At 54.3% G+C, this 18,864-nt stretch overlaps 1 protein-coding gene across 5 annotated transcripts; it reads left to right on the forward strand.

The window, feature by feature from the left end:
• The first annotated feature begins 3,751 nt into the window (after positions 1-3,751).
• Positions 3,752-17,564, forward strand: GDF7 (growth differentiation factor 7). 5 transcript variants are annotated; one of them, XR_004178200.1, is made up of 3 exons: positions 3,752-4,772; positions 7,568-15,121; positions 16,852-17,564. XR_004178200.1 is itself a non-coding variant. In XM_031654958.1 (2 exons), exons 1-2 carry the CDS (start codon positions 4,391-4,393, stop codon positions 8,527-8,529), a joined length of 1,344 nt encoding a protein of 447 aa, XP_031510818.1. In that variant the 5' UTR covers positions 3,752-4,390; the 3' UTR covers positions 8,530-17,557. The 5 variants fall into 5 exon arrangements, 1 of the variants encoding a protein (XP_031510818.1); XR_004178199.1 differs by having other exon boundaries at positions 7,568-14,860; XR_004178201.1 differs by having other exon boundaries at positions 7,568-14,740.
• The last annotated feature ends 1,300 nt before the right edge of the window (positions 17,565-18,864 follow it).

Raw genomic sequence — 18,864 nt, forward strand, 5'->3', positions numbered from 1 at the left:
GTATCAGTGTTCCCAGATGACAGGCAAACTCCCCACAGCAAAGGTACCTTCGAGAGATGTGGCTCTCCTAGGAGTAGCAGAGAGGACTTCCTCACAACCAGGTGCAGGAAAGCACAAATACAATCCCAGAACTTTGGGAGACCGAGTCTGGGCTCAAGAGGATCCTTTGAGGCCACCTTGCCAACACAGCAAGACCCCATCTCTACAAAATATTTTGTAAAATTTGCTGGGTGTGGTGGCATGTGCTTGTAGTCCCAGCTACTAGGGAGGCTGAGGTAGGAAGATCACTTGAGCCCAGGAATTTGAGTTACCGTGAGCCATGATTCTGCCACTGCACTTCGGTCTGGGCCACAGAGGGAGACCCTATCTCTTAAAACAAAACAAAACAAAACAAACTTCCTCCCATTCAGAGGCTGCCTTGGATAGGGAGTTCCCCACCTCTGCAGGCATGCAAGCGCAGCCCAGGAAGCAGTTTGTTATGATTCAGGCATGCATGGCAAGTTGGCTTAAATAATAACCCAAAAGTTATTTTCAGCTCCTTGGGTTCTATGACTGAGTCAGGGATGTGGTGCTGAGAGAAAGTAAAAACAGCTTCTGCAAGGGGCGGAAGAGCAGCAAAGTGCTCTGGGATAGGGATGTGGGAACTGGGGTGGGGATGTGGGAACTGCCCCTCCTTACCCCCCAAGTTGTGAAACATCGCCCCAAGCAGGCTGCTTTTTCCCTCCTTCCTCTGTTGGAGTCAGTCTCACCTTCTCTCTCTGAGGAGGACTCAGCTGGAGCCTGGAGGTCTGGGGTTTGGGGCTGATCAGATGGATGAAGAACTAAAGTTAGGGCTTTCAGACCCCAGTTTTCTCCCAACCTCCTCTGACCTTTGCTCCTGACATCTGCCTCTGGGTCTCATCTGCTCTCCAGCGATGGCTGGGGCAACACAGAGGAAGGAGGTTTTCATTCTTAAGGCTCTTAGTGCAGTTAGCATGTGGCGCACAGCTTCAAGGGCTCCAGGCTGTGTGCACTAGCTCTCTCATGCCCAGCCCATCGACCTAAGATCCCCGCATCCCCCAAGAGGAAGTCCCAACTGGGCGGGCACCTGGAGACCTGGGTCATGGGCAGGTCCTGCTGCTGGTATGACGGACTATTTTCCATGGCAAGTGTTTTCCGTTTCCAGTTGCAAGCAGTGGCAGGCAAGAGGCCCCTGGGTAACACTTTCATAGTCTTCACCTGGACTGGAGAGGTCCTTTCTTTGCCAAGAATTTTCTAGAAAGCCAGAGAGGAAAGGCAGGCATACTCTGCCTCTCCACGGGGTCTGGGGAGCAGGGCGGCAGAACAAAGCCCCTCACATTCCCATCCCCCAGCCCCAAGCCAAGGGTTGAGCAAGGACAGATGATGACTCCAGGCTCTGCCACTCCCCAGGTGCCACTACACAAGGTGTTGAATTCTTTAGTTCAACTTTCCTTTTCTATAGAATGGGAAGAATACCCATCTCACAGCATAGAGTAGTTGTGAGAATGAAATGGCATGAGGTGTGTGGAGCAGCAGGCAAGGTGCCTGGCATTCAAGAGATAACGAATGGGCACTATCATTATTTACTGGGAGCAAGGGAGACAGGCATGGCCCACGCATCCTCTCTGCCTCCTCCTTCTGGGCCCTGCTCCAATGTGTCCTCCGCTGATCACAGAGATCCCCAGCCCATCACTTTACTCGGAACCACTGGACAGCACACTGGGCATTTATGCGCTTCCTGTTGGCTGTCTCCTGCATCCATCCTAAAGTTCCATGTGCTTGCCCTGCGCATTGCTCAATACACAATGTACCGAAGGCTACCTGGCCATGAGCATTTACATCAAAGAAGAAATGAATGGAGGGACGGCTAAATAAATGAATGACTATGCCTTCACTATACAGAACAAGAAGCACAGGTGGGAACACAGGTTCCGGGTTGGAACACACGCAGCGGGAGGACAGTGGCTCCAGCAGCATCAGCCCACCCCGGTTGTGTCCTCCAAAGCCCTCCAGGTGCATAGAAGCTGCTTCTCTCTCTGCCATGATCACCCCTGGCACTGGGAACACACTGGTGGTTGGGGGGCAAGACTACATCACCTCCTCTGTGCCGGCCTGTTATGCCAACCACACACAGGATGAGTTGAGAATCCGCTCATTTTATAGATGAGGAAATTCGGTCTCCAAGAAGCTAAGTGGCCTACTCCCACAAGGACAGCAAGGTGCAGGGATTCCAACCCATCCCTCATTCCTAAGCCCCAACGTGGCAGGGGTGTCACGTAATCAACAAACGTTTATTTGTAACTGGCTGTGCCAAGAATGTGCTAGGACCCCTCCGCTCTCTGCTCTACACAGCCGGGTAAACTGAAGCCAAGACAAGGCAAGCGACTTGCTGTCACCCAGGACTCCCCGCGCCTTTGCACAAATCTTAGCAGAGGGCGCATGGCTGCAGGGGGAAAGAAGCCAAGTAACATAGTAGGACCCAGCATCGCGTCAGGGAGAGACGGGGGGCTGGCAGGGTGGGGGCGGCGGTGTTTGTCACCGACTCTCCAACCCCAGTCCCGAAGGCAGGGTGGACTATCCAAGCTCGGTCATCCCAGATCCCCCAGGTTCCTGCTACGAGAAGTCCCTCAGCGCCGGCAGCGCTGACCCTGGCCTGGGGGTCTGCCCTTCCCGGCAATGTCAGGCCTTTCTCCTTTGCATCCATCGACCTTGGGGTCTGCGAGGACTGAACCTCACTAGGCCTCTCTCTCCCACCTGCAAACGTTCTCTAGTGTTATGCGGCTCAAAGCCCCAAGCTGAGCAGGCGCCGCGTCTCCGCGGTGGCCGAGAGGGCGATGGCCGAGGAGTTCGTTTGGGACGAAGCAGCGGAGTAGGGGAACTGGGGAGCCTGGGCCAGAGTCGGCCCAGTAACTCCATAGGCCGGGCTTCTCTGTGGGTCCCAGCGCAGCGCAGCCAGGCGGGCGTCGGGACCCACGCGGCTTTGGATTCGGCGAGCGACCTTGCTTTGAAGCTGATCACCCGCTCAAGGTGATCACGACGTGCCCACCCGGTCTAGATTTTGAGTTCTGCAGCAAATGCAATTTTAAAGGAAAAGGACCCGCCTGTCCTTCTCCGGCAGTTCGTTTGGCCCAGGCCTTCGATCTGCTGAAAGTTTCCGATCTAGGGGGATGTCCAGGCTGCCGGCGGAGCAGAGCCGATAACCCTCCCTTCCGGCGCGTTCCCCTGAGACTTGGCCTCCGCAACCTGTCCTGCCAGCCGCGGAGCAAAGTGCTCTGCCGCCCGCGCGAGTGCGCCCCGGGGCCTCGCAGCTGCCGGGCGTCCCCGCCATCCACCCCGGGCCCCGCGCCATCACCGCGGCGAGGGAAGAAGCTCGGAGGCACCATCCCGGGGCTCTGCGCCGTCCGCTCTCCGGGATCCTGGCCGCTCACGGACAAAGCCGGTAGCTGGTTTCCGTTAGCTGCTGCCCTCACCCCGAAGGCGGGCGGAAGGTCGCCAGTTGGACGCACAGCCAAACTCTCAGCGCACTCCCGCGCGAGATCCCATATCACCCGGGAGTGCCGTCCTCATTCCGGGCTCCTTCTAGAGCTTGGCTCCCGCTGAAGCGCAACTTCCGCGCCCAAACCTTGCTTTTCCGACGGGCCGTCCGCGTCCAGCCGTCTCTTTCCGGCCTGCCCTTTCAGCCCCTCGCCCCCCCTTCCTCCCCTACCGGCCCCCTCCCCTGCTCTGGCCGCCCGCTGCGATCCTTTGGGGGCTGTGGCTAAGTGGGGAACCGCCGACCCGCGATCCGAAACGCGCCTTTGCGGCCGCCGGGCGCATCCTGTGGCCTCTTGCGCGGCCACCGGGACGCGGCGCGAAGCGGTCTGGAGGGCGAGTCCTTCTGCGGTCCCACCTCTGCCGCCCCGTCCCTGACACTGGGAACCAGAGCGGGGAGGGGCGGGTGTTTCTCTGTGGGGGCGTAGGGAAGAAGCTAGGCGGGTACGCGCGGTGCCCCAAGCCTGGAACCAAGGAGTGCGCGTTGGTCTTGGGCTCCGCGCGGGTGGAGGGGGGTCGCCCTGCCGCGGGGAGGGGAGGCGGGGCACCGGGGCGTGTCGGGAGGCTGGGGCCGGTGACACTCGCTTGGCGAGGGTGGGGGCGAAGCGCTGCGGTAGTGGGGGGAGGCTCCGGCCCTGGTCTCCACTCTAGGCCCTGGTGGGGGGCGCATCGCGGTCGCCGGAGCTTTCAGCAGGGGGCGCTGCTCCGGGCGTTGGGCGGGGGTGGGGTGGGCCAGGAGGGGGGGCCGCGGCTGGCCGCGCACACTTCCCCCATTATTAAACACTATGTTCAAAAGGCGCCGGGGGACTTCCCGGAGCCACGGAGCCCGCGCCGCCCGCCCTCCCGGCCCACGGAGCCCATGGACCTGAGTGCCGCCGCCGCGCTGTGCCTCTGGCTGCTGAGTGCCTGCCGCCCCCGCGACGGGCTGGAAGCGGCCGCCGTGCTACGAGCGGCGGGGGCTGGGCCGGTCCGGAGCCCGGGGGGCGGCGGCGGCGGCGGGCGGACTCTTGCCGAGGCTGCGGGCGCCGCGGCTGTCCCGGCCGCCGCGGTTTCCCGGGCCCGCGCCCCTCGCCGCGCCGCGGGCTCCGGCTTCAGGAACGGCTCGGTGGTGCCGCACCACTTCATGATGTCGCTTTACCGGAGCCTGGCCGGGAGGGCTCCGGCCGGGGCAGCCGCTGTCTCCGCCTCGGGCCATGGTCGCGCGGACACGATCACCGGCTTCACAGACCAGGCGACCCAAGGTACTTACACCTCTTATGTGCCCGCCCATCCAGTCAGGTCCTGGGCTGAGACCAGCCCCGCAGCCGTGCCGCCGCTCCGTTACATTTGGGGCCGCGGCCCACCCTCAGGTGATAGAAACTTCGCCGAGGCCAACACTTTCCAGCCCGCTGCACCTGGACTGTGGCGAGAGTCGCGGCAGCTCCCGGGGCCCGGTCCCGGAGGGCTGACTGGTCCCTCTCCCAGGTCGCCCTGGCCTTGCAAGCCGGCGGGTCACTCTCCAGGCGGCAGGCAGAGGCTAAGTAAGATTCGCTTCTTGGGGAAGGGTCTGGAGTGGCCTCGGGCTTAGAGCCCTCGGAGAAGAAAGGAGGGCAAGAGTTGTGTTCCCTGGAGTCACACCGAGAGGAGACTGCACAGTGGTGAGGGTGATGGCTGCTTCCTTGCAGCAATTTCTGCAGCTTCCAGCCTCCTGGAGGCCACACAAATTGGGGGAAGCCCAGGGAAAACTAGGGCAGAGGCAGGTATCAGACTAAAGTAAATCGCCCTGGAGAGGCTGGTGGCATCACCAGGTATGAGGAGTGCCCTGCTCAGCAGGTTGGTTTGGGTGGTCATGGCTTGTATGTGTGTGACGTGTGTAGCTATGGGTGCCTGTGTCTGGTGCTGGGCCCCTGGGAGAACCAGAGGTCAAGGATTCTGGTGGTGCGGGGAGGAGAGGCCTGCTGGGGACCCTGCAGGAATGCAGGCCTCTCTTAGACAAGCACCCCACCTTGTTCTGCCCTGGGCCTTCCAAAGGTAGGATGTAGGTGAGGCTGTGGTGTGGCTGCTGTATGTCATCTGGATTTTATTAATCTCCATTGAAATCACTAAAGCAGACAGATAGAGAAAATTTAACTAATTTCAGGCGGAAATGCAAGTAATTTCGGCTTTAATTCTATCCAGCCAGAGACCCAGCATGGAGGGCAGGAGGGAAAGAAAGGCGAATAGGGTTGGGAAGTGAGCGGGTGGGGCTGAGGCTCCCTGCTTGGGAGCCACTGAGTCAGTACACTTCAGATCCTAGCCTGGGAAGGCAGGCAGAGGCCTTGCAGTGACCAGGTCATCCATCCCCGCCAGCACATGCCCAGTGCCTAGCACAGACTGCTTTATTTTGGGTACCTGGACATCCTGGTACTCAATCTCCAAATGGCCCTATGGTTCGGTTAGAACTATCAAGGCTTCTCTGACGGCCTGAGGTGGTCCCTGGGCTGGATGCTGGGATACTTACAGGAAGCCCTAGTTCTGGTGCACAGGGACAGGGAATACTCTAGACTGAAGGGTGCCCTGTAGGCTCCCAGGCTGCAGAAGGGGGAGTGCTGGGCTCTAAGCGGGCACAGGCACCAGAGTCTTCTTAAGGTTGAGCTAGTTCTAGCATGGTCTCAGATAGGAGATAAATCCTTTCTGGGGAGCTCAGCTTGGCTGGTTGAGCCTGAGAGGCCTCCTCTCCCTCCTCCCTCTTGGGGGAAATGGAGTGGCAGGGCTGGTGAACAGGGAGAGGCAGAGGATCTGCAGGGAATCTCAGAGAAAGTGCTCCTTGTGTGGCCCCAAGTGTGCTTCTCCAGCTTCCCTCTCCACCCTGAGTCTCAACTTGGAGCAGGGATGCTTGAGGTCCCCAGAAGCCATTGACAAGGACAGAACCAAGACCTCAGGGCCTGACATTCGTGGCTGGTGAGCAAATCCCCAGTGGTGGGGGGAGTCTGCACAGTCTCTCCGAGTTTAGGGGCAAAACGAAACCATATGACCTCCTTCAAAGGGAGCTCCTTATCTGCTGCGTGGTGGAATTTTAAATTTTTTTTTTTCTGAGCCCAAAAAGGAAAAAAAAAAGAGTGTCCACATTGGAAATAAAACCCCTAAGCCCTACGGAGGGAAGAATGAGCTCGCGAAGGGACAGACAGGCGGCTCCTGGAAGCGAGACCTCATTCGGGACGCTGCCCTCACTGCAGCAAGGTCATTCGGGGATGCCCCGCACCCCCCCGGGAGGTTCCTTTGCCGCCTTTGCCCCTCTTTCGGAGGCCGCGGGAGCACCGAGAGGAGGTGCGTTTGGGATTGCGTCGCGAGCAGCAGCTCCCATTGCTGTAAGACCTGAGACCTTGGGCGAGTCTGGCCCCTACCTAGGCCTCGGTTCCCCTTCGGCAGAGCGAGGTTGGACTAGAGGGTTTTTGTGGCCGTGCAGACGAATTCTCCTGGACGAATCGCCGATCTCCAGCCTGCATGGGAGACCGTGGCCAGCGGTGATGTCCAGGCTGGGTTGGGGGAACAGTGGTAGCGGAAGAGTTTTCAGGAGACAAGAATTTTCCGTTTTCGCACAGCTGGGACTTTCGGCTCTCCTGGGGGATCAGCAGGGCAATAACGATAAGTCTCCTTAAGGCTCAGGACCTCAGGAGTGGGCGCACGACTTCTTTTCACCACCGGAACTCTGATCTCGGATTCTGGCCCCGCAAATCCATGGCTCTGGGTCAGGCCGCGGAACTGTAGCCACCTTCAGTCCTGGTCTTGGGTGAAGGGGTGCGCTCCTGGTCCCGCGGCTCAGGGATATGCAGTGATGTGGGTTGTTGGGGTGACGGGACTTTTGGCTTCCTAAACCAAAGTCCGGTTCCGATAGCCTGGGCCAGGCTGGCAGCGTTCAGGCTGGGGCAGAGACGCGGGGTTGGGCGCTGGCTCCAACAGGCCTCGCTCCCATATCGAGGGCAGCTGGGCCATTTGCTGTTAGGAGGCTCCGCGCCGACAGTGTGCAGTATTCGCTCTTACTCAGCTCTTTCTCTCTGTCCCTGCCGGTCCCTCGCAGACGAATCTGCAGCCGAAACAGGCCAGAGCTTCCTGTTCGACGTGTCCAGCCTTAACGACGCAGACGAGGTGGTGGGTGCAGAGCTGCGCGTGCTGCGCCGGGGATCTCCAGAGCCGGGCCCAGGCAGCTCGACTTCCCCGCCGCTGCTGCTGCTGTCCACGTGCCCAGGCGCCGCCCGAGCGCCACGCCTGCTGTACTCGCGGGCAGCTGAGCCCCTGGTCGGTCAGCGATGGGAGGTGTTCGACGTGGCGGACGCCATGAGGCGCCACCGTCGTGAACCGCGCCCCCCCCGCGCGTTCTGCCTCTTGCTTCGCGCAGTGACAGGCCCTGTGCGGAGCCCTTTGGCACTGCGGCGTTTGGGCTTCGGCTGGCCGGGCGGAGGGGGCTCTGCGCCAGAGGAGCGCGCGCTGCTAGTCGTCTCCTCCCGCACGCAGAGGAAGGAGAGCTTGTTCCGGGAGATGCGCGCCCAGGCCCGCGCACTCGGGGCCGCTCTGGCGGCACAGCCGCCGCCAGACCCAGGAACCGGCACCGGGTCGCCAAGGGCAGTCACTGCGGGCCGCAGACGGAGGAGGACGGCTTTGGCCGGCACGCGGACAGCGCAAGGCAGCGGCGGGGGCGCGGGCCGGGGCCACGGACGCAGGGGCCGGAGCCGCTGCAGCCGTAAGCCGCTGCACGTGGACTTCAAGGAGCTCGGCTGGGACGACTGGATCATTGCGCCGCTAGACTACGAAGCGTACCACTGCGAGGGCGTTTGCGACTTCCCTCTGCGCTCGCACCTCGAGCCCACCAACCACGCAATCATTCAGACGCTGCTCAACTCCATGGCGCCAGACGCGGCGCCGGCCTCCTGCTGTGTGCCCGCGCGCCTCAGCCCCATCAGCATCCTCTACATCGACGCCGCCAACAATGTTGTCTACAAGCAATACGAGGACATGGTGGTGGAGGCCTGCGGCTGCAGGTAGCGCGCGGGCCGGGGACGGGGCAGCCGCGCGGCCGAGGACCCCCAGCTGATGAGCAGCAGAGGGCCAGCCTGTCACCGAGCGTGGGTGCAAGTCCGATGTGACCCAGCGCCCTCTCGGAGGAGGGAGAGCACACGTTCACACTGACACACACTCGTGCAGTCACACACACATTTACTGGGGACAGCATGTGAAAGCCTTGAGAAGAGATGCCCTGCCGGTACCGAATGTCAGAGCCTTGTGTATTTTGCAAACACATAACCGTGGCGCCCACTGCCTCCATTTGGGGAGAGGAAGGTGTTTGTGCTTATGTTGCAGTAACAGGCACGAAAATCAGGTAGAAACAGGTTAGGAAATTGGAAGCTCCAGAATGGGAGAACCAAAGGGGTACTCGAGCATGTTTTATCTCACCCCTTCTTGTCTCTGGCCCGACGTGGGGGCATCGCTTCCCTGGGTGGCTGAGCGCTGCGTGGTGCACTCCGTGATCCACTGCAAGGCTGTAATGCCCTTTCCGAGGGTTTGTGTTGCATGGGGCCGTTTGCTCTGGAACTGTTGCAAAAAGCATCTTTTTTTTTTTCTTTTTTAACTTTTAAAATTTAACGTGCCCCTGCTTCATTTTTGAAAGGGAAGTTTTGTCTGAAAGAAGGTGTTGTGGAGCTTCCCAGATTTGTGCAAAGGTCGGTACCGCCCCCCCGCCGCCTTTTTTTTTTTTTTTTTTTTTAAATCAATTCCAATTGGAAATGTTCTGGAAAGTGGAAAGGATATTTTTCTTTTTGTGGGGAAGTGAAATGGGGGAGGGGTTGAAACGGCTGAGTCTGATCTAACAGGATATTGGGGTGGGATAGGATCTGCCAAGTTCAGAAGCTCCCCAGCTGGTCAGGGGGAGATGGTACCCATGCTTTGGGTGGCTTAGGAGGAAGTTAGTGCAATGGCTGGGAATGGGGAAGGTGGGGATGGGGGAGGGGAGCTACTGCTTTTCCTAGAGACCTGCCAGGAGGTTTTCCTAAGAAGCCGGGGAAGAGGCTCTCAGGGCTTGAGAGGCAGGGAGGTGTCCTGGGTCCCACTCCAGCCGAGGACTCTGCCACGTAGGTGCAAGCTCCCAGGGGCCGACCCGGGCTTGTGCTAGTTATCAAGTAAGTCGGCCTCTGCTTTTTACCTGCATTCGCTATGTTGTTGCTGTAGTTTTTGGCAGTGCGATAGTAACGGGAAGTGAAGCCACACAAAAGTGCTTTTGTCAGACTTCAGCTCACAACCCAGATCTTTAGAGCAGGGGGAAGGTCTGCCCCTTCCCCTCATCAGCTCCTTGGCTTGGCTGCTGTGCCCTTGGAAGGGCAGGGCCTTGGTGTAGGGGAGCAGAGGTGGAAGCCTATCCCCCAGTTGCCAGATTTTGCCCCGAAGAGTCTTATCGATGGGAGGATTTTCTAGGCATGTAAAAGTGAGTTCGAACATTCAGCCTTCACTGTTTGGTTTGATTTGTTTATGCCTGGGAATCCTTTGTGGCTTTTTGTCAGTAGGCTGGGAGAGGGAAACTAGTTGGACTCCACCTGTCTGGGGTGAGGGCTTCTTAGAATAGCCCCGCAGCCCTCCCAGTGCATCTGTGTGATGTGCAGGACTTTCCCCTTCAGAATCCTGGGGAGCATTAATTCCACCCTGTGTTGGATGCAGGACAATTCATACACATTTTGATTCTCAGTGATTACACTCTTGAGAGAGAGAAGACAGACATAGGATTTAGATACAGCTAATTTACTTATGGGCCCCACCTGAAGCAATTGGTTTTCATCCTGTAAAATTCTCCCAAAAGAAAAAAAAAAGCACGTGTTACTCTTAAAATTAAGATGTCCCCCTTCCTACTATGTGAATTTATATTCTGTGGCTGTATGAGTAGCTATAAATAACCAGAAAATGAACAGTGTCTTCAGGTTAAAAATTTGAAAAATATCCCAAAGTGGCTGCGCTGGTACAATTCCACCTTATTTTAGTGACTGGGCAAAGATTGTCCCTAAATTTGTGGATTTTGCCAGAGACGCCTCACTCTCGTTTTCTAAACGAAGCTTGTCATAATGAAGAATTATATAAAAAATATAGCACTAAAGTGTTAAAAGTTGTAGTATTAGAAGGTTTAGAAAGGAAGTTAATGACAAAGTGCAGTTAAATGTTATTTTGAAGAAAGTCTAGGGTATTTAATATCTTTGAATAAAAGCAAACATTTTGATAGTTTTTTAGTGACTAGGAAAAACAATTTTTTGGGCAGAAATGTCTTTAGCCTGGCTTTTTTATGGTAGGGAAAAGAACTGTCAATTTCCCCTCATTCCTTCTGATGACCTCCTTCTAACGAGATGTGTTGTGAGTGGTGTGGGAAGTAGGTACCTTCCTGCATCCTGAGTTCAGGTGGCACCAGGGGGAGGGGTGTTGTCCTTGGACAATGACGTTCCTTCCATGGCCCCATACCCTCAGTGTGCTCTTTGTTTACTGGATAAAAGGAATGCTCCCCAGATTTCTCTGGAGCGGGTGAAGCCCCCAGGGGCCACTCTGCCCAACCCTCTGGCATCTCAGTCCATTCACTAGGTGAATGCAGAGGATCCATTTCACTTTGTAAAAATGACAACAAAGGGCCAACACATGTGGGACAGATGGCTTTTTGCTGCTAAGATGTGGTTTAACTAGCATTGCCAAGATGTGGAGAAAAGCGTTCTGCCAACACAGTTGGTAGTAGCACCCTGAGCTCTCTTCTAGGTAGTGGGGGACAGGCCTGGGTGACTGGCATGAACTCAGCTTCTCTGTTGCAACCCGCAGCTGGAATCTCCAGTCACTATGGATGGGAGAACTGACAGGCAGAGAGAAAGCATGTCAAGACTGTGAGTAAAGGCTGTCCCCTCAACCCCAGTCTGAGCTCACCAAAGTCTCCCTCCTAAAGTAAACAGAATTTTCCATTTCGTTGGGAGAATTGTGCACTACTAGTTGACATCATTTGAACCATGATTTCCAGGTGGTGAGTAGGATTTGGTATCCCTTAGGGAGCTCGGGGCAGGCCAGCTGGGGCCCAAGGGGGACTGGTGCTGGGTCTGTCAAACACGAAGATAGTCTGGTCACTGCTGCTTGAAGCCGAGGCTTTCGTGTTAAGGAGGATCACCCACACTGGCAGGCGGGCATTTCCACTGATGCCCAAACACACTTGCCTTGTTGAATCCTGACTTTCCAAGCAGCTGCGCTGGGTCTTCCAGAGAAGGTGGCAGGCTTTGCCGTCTTAGCTTGGGGAAGTCAGGCTGGAGCTGTGCTAAGTCATTGTATCCATGCTCCCCTTCACCGTACCCTCCTGGCAACAATATGAGGTGTGGATTTTGTGATAGGAGAATCCAGACTCCACGAAGCCCAGGGCAGTCTCTTCTCCCTGGCAGCTCTCATGATGTCGGCAGGAGTGGGCGCCTCACCTCGGGTACTGAAGAGAATACCGATAATCCCGTGGATGGAACAGGACGGAGTGTAATTCAGTCCCTACACATTGTATATGCTGTCGTCAATTTCATTTAAACCCACAGCAGAAAACAACTAGGATTTGTAGACTGATTTTTTTCTTAGAGCAGGGAGAAAAATGACGTTCTTTCCAAAAGCAGCTAGTGCAGAGATAAAGTCAGGCTCTTCCTGTGCTTGAATCTGGTCTCCAGGAAATCCAGTGGCAGGAAGAGAGTGTCCTGCGGCTGCCTCTGGGTGCACAGCATCACTGGGCCTCGCTGATTCTCATGAGAACCTGTCATCTCAGGGAGACAGACCTCCCCCTGGCCCTCAGTGGGCCATAGGCCAGGAGGCCTGAGTCAGATCGCGCAGTGAGCTGGAGGGAGCAAGGCTCTGAAAGCGGCAGTCTAGCAGAGGGAGCTTGGGCCTGCGCTTGCCCCTCAGAAAGTGTCTGGATTGGGAAGGGAAGAGAAGAGAAGAAGCTGCCGAGTGAACCCAACAGCCAAACTTTGGGCGAGTGGAAAGTAACTAGATCCCTCTGGGGGATGGTACATCTGAGCTGCACCAGAGTCAGAGCCCACTGTGGGCTTCCGAGTGCCCAGAGGCAGCTGCTCCCACAGCATGGCCTGCGCCCGCCTCAGGGGAGGCCACTTGGGCCAGGGCACCACAGGGCGTCTCCTGAGAGAGGTCTGAGGCTAGTTATGGGCAGTCACCTCCCTGCTGGAGCTTCATCTTCTGTCCTGTAAAATGATGCCCTCTCCAGTTCCAAGGTTCTAGGATTTTACCTTGCCCTAAAACCCACTCAGCTTGAAGGCAGAGCAAATGTGACGGCTCCTGGAGAAGGTCCTCTCCCAATCCCAGTCCCAGAGCCATGTCTTACAGGTTTCGCAGCTCTTGCCTGTGCGTGTGCATGTGTGTGTGTGTGTCCATTTTACTCCTATCCTCAGTAGGTGCCTCATGGATGTGCTTTGAATTCCCCTGGGCTGAGGCAGGTGCGGGGAAGGCCCGCACCTTGAGGGTGGGGTTCAGCTACCCAGAGCCAGGAGCTGGCTGAGGGCACTGCCCACCCAGCTGCAGTTCCTCCTGTGCTCAGTGGGGTGCGTACAGCCACACTCAAGCTGAGACTGTCTGAGAGAGCTAGTGCTGGGAAGGGCTCTACCTGCTGCCGGGGCCTCTGCAGGCAGAAGAGGAAAGGCAAGGCTCTGCCTGGTTGGTCACCCAGACAGGGACCTGGGACTGTCCTAGAAGCCCTGGACGAGGCAGGCAGGACTGTCCCAGAATGGACTCCTTGGGTCCCCACCCCCTCCTCACCACCATGCCCATGTCTGGCTCTTAGGTCCCCTTGCAGCTTCCCAGGAGAGTGACCCTGGGGTAGCATCAGACAAGCTTATCTCTCTCTTCCTTTTTATGATCTGGAAAATGGTGGGAGAGATTAACATAAAGAAGCACCAGAAGGGAGGACCGAAAAAGATGTTTATTTCTAAGTTTTCAGACAGCCTGGCATCTTGTACCTGGAACCTCCTGACCATATAGACTGGAGCAGAGCTGTCTTCCTCCCTCTGTGCTTTTATGGGCTTTAATCTGTGTGCACAGCTTAGTACATCACAAATAGTAACTCAGAGTGAGGCTGTAGTGAAAGAAGCCTATTTTTTTTTTTTTCAGGAGGGCCACCGTCCTAGCCTGAGGAGACACCTGGTGGACACAGACTGCAGGGAGAGGGTTGAGAGTTGGCCTAGTGAATCACAGGGGTGACTGAGGGCCCAGAAGTTGCCACATGAGCTCTGATCATCATTCATGGGTGCTGTCTGCCCATCACCTGCAGGTACCCACCTTAACCAGAGCTTGGCTTGTGGCCTGCAACTTGGCGACAGGCCTTTGGCTGGGCAAAGTTTGGGCTGGTGCTTCATAGTGGCAGGAGCAATTACAGCAGAGCAACCCAGGATGGGTGGTCATTGAAAAATGGGTGTGAAGTCACTGAAAAATCAGACCGAGTTTCAAGTTATGCTCACAGTTGCTGAAAAAGCAAAAATACGCCCTTAGAGCAGCAGAGCAGCAGAGCAGCGTGCGGCGGTCCACTTCCTCCTCCTGTGCAGAGCTTGCAGGCCCCTTCTAGCATCTGTGCATGGTGCGCATGTGTCTGTGACAACAGAAAGGGCTGGTTTCTCTCACACATTTCCCTGACAATGGCAGGGGGAGCTGCAGCGGTCACAGAAACTTCCGGAGAGACGTGTTTCTGTACAGTCAGGTGAATTTGTTGGCAGGACAGCTCGGTGACGATATAAGAAGTACCGTTTCACTTTTTTTGTCAGATGAACTTCCTTCTGCTAGTTTAGAAATGCTTCACTCCAGAGAGGGCCACCTGGTAGAAGCTGTATTACAGAAACTTTTAATCCCTTTTCTATGTCAGGGGATGCTGAGATAAACTGTCTAGAAAAACAAGGAGAAGCTTCTGACTGTCACACCCAGGCCACTTCCGGCAGAGTGGTACAGAGCTGCCAGGGCGTGGCCAGCTGCTTTGCATCTGCATTCCTGTTTCATGACCTTTTGTGTTGTGGGCCAACAGGAGTGCCACGTAGTGGGGGCTGGAGATTTGGCCCGGCAGGAGGTGGGCACGTAGCTGTCTTCTCTGCAGAATACCTGCACTGCTCCATCTGACCAGCAGTGGCAACAGCCACACCCAGTTCTGCATCTAGCTCCTGCCCAGACCTTTGTCTGCCAGAATCTAGAACCATGGCTGACCAAAGCGAGACTTCCGAGTAAGGTTAGTTCACAGGCATCCTGCTGAATTAGGAGACAGGAACGAATCCGAAGTACATGGGGTTAAACTTCCCTCGAGGACATTTCCTGAGCTGCAAGATGGGAAGGGACAGCACTGAAGCTGGTGAGCTGGTGCAACTGCACACACCTTTTCTCTGTTTTTCAGTACTCACAGGTCATCCTGGGGAGATCTCTCATGGGCCATGGGCAGCCCATGCCTGGATTTTTTGGTGAATGAGTCCAAAAAGCAGTGACCAGGTGGGGCTGAGGGCCTCCCCTTGCTTGCGCCTTTTTATCTCTGAGTGACTGAGGGCTGCCAAGGCCAGACAATGCACATGTATCCTGCATCCTCCCCTGGCCTGGGGCAGCAGCAGCCGGGCTTGGGGTGAGTAGGCTGGCTTGAGGAAGGGGATGCCCACAAGCAGGGCTCATTTCCTGGGTCAGGGCCTGTCAGACTCAAAGTCAGCCCTCTAGCATTCTGTTTAAAAAATGATGACGCAGTTCAGTGAGAAAGAAAGCTCAGGATAAAATGTGTTTTCTGGCGGGGAAATACTCACGTGTTCTAAGCCAGGAACAGAGACTCTCAAGAGAGGCATTCTCTGGCATTCTCTGCCTTGGATAAATCATGGATTAAACATGAGCATCCTTAGAATAATTTTATTTTTGTATTTCACTTTACACTGTAATGCAAACAGCTTTTATGTTTTCTTTGACGAAGAATCATAATTGAGTCACTTTCGGTCTTTTAGCTAGAAGCATTTCACCCTAAATGAAAAGTTAATGCATTTTTTACAAGGATTAACATGCTAACTACAACTTGTCCTTTCAGCAGATGACAATAGGGGTTCTGAAAAGTTTGGACAAAGTCTTTTTCTTTTTGCATACAAATAAAGCAGCAGATCATTTCTCTGAAGGTTGTTGCAGAGTTCCTGTACCAGCTTACAAAATGATGCTGTTTAAGTAGGCCTTGGGTGGGCAGCAGAATTCTGCACGTGACGAGTGGCCTGCAGCTTAAAAAGCAAATTTCATCTGATTCCAGTACTGTGATTTTAAGGAAATGGTAAAACTCAAAGTGCTGGTAATGCCATCAAGGCTCAACACGCCATTTCCTCAGCAGCTAAAGACAAAAATAATTATTTTGGTGAGGGGATAGAAGTCCTTTCGCTTTGCAGTGACACCCACTTTTTCTTAGCTTGGCTTGGGAGTAATGAGATTGGGGTGGGGGGGGACATTAAAAACTCATTTAAGGCAAACTGAAATCTCCTTCGTCAGCATTCTTCTTGCTGGTGTAGCCAGAGCAGAACTCCGAGGCTTGCAGGCTGGGCTGTCTCCTTGCTGCCTGGCCTGGGTGTTTATTTGGGCAATGCAAGCTGACGTCGTGAGGTGTTGCCGATGCCTAGGCCAGCTAGCAGGGAGCCCTCCCAGGGCTGGTAGAAACCTATGTGTATATGTATTCTCAAATTTAAATAGATTGTACATAGTGAAATGTAAATGACATGTAAAACAGCAATCTCTATTTTTCTTATTATATAGCAGTATGTATTTGTTAAACGTGCTTGTATACTCTTCATTAACCATTTTAATATTTTGTACATTTAAGTTGATTAAATATTTGATTCATAAAACCGCTCATGACTGGTCTCTGAAGGAAAACATTTTCAGCTTTTGTTACTCAGCCTTTCTGTGTTACTGTAGTCCTCAACTCATTAATAGAATAGCGGCCAGCTATTGAGGCATTAGGACTGACTGCATTTTAACAGTGGGAGTGACATAGCAGGCCTGGCTCTACTTGCCTTTGTGCCGATCATTCCCTGCGATCATTCTCCTGTGTTGTCAGATCAGGTGTAAGGCTGGGGCCTTCTGGCATGGGGGGCCGCACCCTGGGTCTTGGTGACTGGTACGAAACTGCATAGGATGCTGCTGCACACAGCCTCACATGGCATGAAGTCACTGCACAGCAAGGTAAAAAACATCAAGCCTGGGTTCAGGAAAGGAGGCCAAAATGCAGTGGAAAACATTTTCTCTTTGGGAAGTGAGCATGATAATGTGTAGAGTGAGCGCTGTCATTCCAAATGCAGTTTGAGTGGACAGGTTTTCTGTGTTTATACATCTCAGGCTGCTGCAGGACCTGTCTCACTCCAGAAAGCATGAGCCCTCCCCTCCTGGAGGCTGCACAGTTAAGTCTCTGAAATCCCAAGGCATAAAGTCCCATGGAAGCCGCTTCCTCTGCAAGGCCAATTACATACTTCACAGAACCCAATAAGGTCCTACAGCAAATCTGACAGGGCCTTTTTTGCCCAGTACTCTTCGAGACAAGTACAAAAGCCTGTGCTCGGTGACACCACGAAGAATGCAGCAGGACAGGATCAACCACACAGCATCTGTTGCTATCCCAGCTCTTGCACCTGACTTTTGCCTACAGATGAAGGAGAAATCTATTTAATGTGTTCCTTAAATATTTCTGAGAGAAGACTAACGACAGAGCAGCAACTGTAGGAAGTTGACAAGGACTTGGCCTTATTAGTGACTTGTTACCAGGATTACCTCTTTTGGGATATGGAGCCTGCTGGAGTGACCCACCTTTTCGTCAGTGATGGCAGCCCATGTTCATGGTGAATCCAATAGCCCACAGTTTGTTAATGCAGGTTCCTATGGTCATGTGACTTTCTGGTGAAAGATCAAGAAAGCCTGCTTTCTTTTCACTACTCCATTTCATATTACTAAATAAAGGAATCTCTTTCTTTGGAAGAAAAATTGTGTTCCCCTTTCAACTAACTCATTTGGCAGGTAAAATAAATGTGTAAGTTCTACGACCGTGTCATTGAAAACTGGAAGGTCTTGTCATGCTTTGTTTATAAGCATCTTTTTTCATTTTCTTATTTTTCAGTCTCCATTTGACCTACCACAGCATTCTGTGGTTAGAGTACACATTCAGTAGAGTAGTAGTCACAGAGAGAAAGGAAAGTCGGGGATGGCATTTAAAATTTTATCTAATTTCCCAGACACTGATAAGAGCACATCTAAAAGGCCTGTCCATGACTAATGGTAAAGGCGGCTAAGACTGACTTCTCCACTCCTTCCCTGGTCCTGTCAGGTCCTGGATCTGCCTCTGATACCTGCTCATTTCCAAGCAGGCCAAGGCAGAGATGCCTCCAACTGCTGTTCCATTGATGGTGGTGCCCAACATGGTCATGGATGCATGTGTTCTTGTGCCCTAGGAACCCTGTGACTGTCTGCTCAGAAGGGACAATGATCTGGGGAGAAACTTGTCCACTGCGATGTGCCACCAGCATGCAGCCCTATAGGCTGTGGGTGTTTGCCGAGTCCTAATCACATGCAGGTGCGCAGCCCTTCGCAGTGGCCAGTAGTAGGAGGAAGCCCAGATGTTCTGCAGAGCCTGAGCTGGGTGGATTTGCAGAGGCGGGATTCTAGTCCCTCTGTGAGTGAGGGAGACCCTGCAGGTGCACCGCGCCCCCTGACTGTAATGGGCGCCCAGTCACAGGGTCACATTCTCATCCCAGGGAAGAGGAATTTTCCCATAGACTTACGCAGCAAGGAAATCTATCCCTGTGTGGGGAGGTCAGCACAGGCCCCTTTGCCAGAATGTTTGAGGAATGCAACACAAAATGAAAATGCTCGATTATCCCAGAGCACAGTCGTGTGTATTGTTGCTGTAATTCCCATTTGGGGTGCTGCGCAGGGTTAGTGCTCAACGAATAATAAACTACATATTTGGTAGTTGCTAATACCCAAACTCCAGAGGTTTTCTAATTGTAGAAGAATGGAAGTAACAGTTGCAGCCGTATCAGACAAGATGAATGGGACACAAGGGATAGTGGCCTTGCTTCCTTGCAGTCCCCCAGTGCCAGACACAAACAGTCTGCAAGGATTCAGACATCCTTGAATCTATCTGACCCAGTTGTGCACAGCTCTGCTGGGGAAACACTTAAGGGACGAAAGAGCAAATGTCCATGTCTGCACTCCCACTGATGTGTCAGTTTTAAGATGAAGAGGCCCTGAGATGCGATTTCCTGGTAGTCTGATCCAATGTGAGAATTGCACTTTTTCATAGCTTGCCTATTAGGCATGGTATAAACTTTTTATTAATTTAGATAACAAAATATATAG

The sequence above is a fragment of the Papio anubis genome, chromosome 14 (genome assembly GCF_008728515.1).
Source record: "Papio anubis isolate 15944 chromosome 14, Panubis1.0, whole genome shotgun sequence".
Taxonomy (NCBI): Eukaryota; Metazoa; Chordata; class Mammalia; order Primates; family Cercopithecidae; genus Papio; species Papio anubis.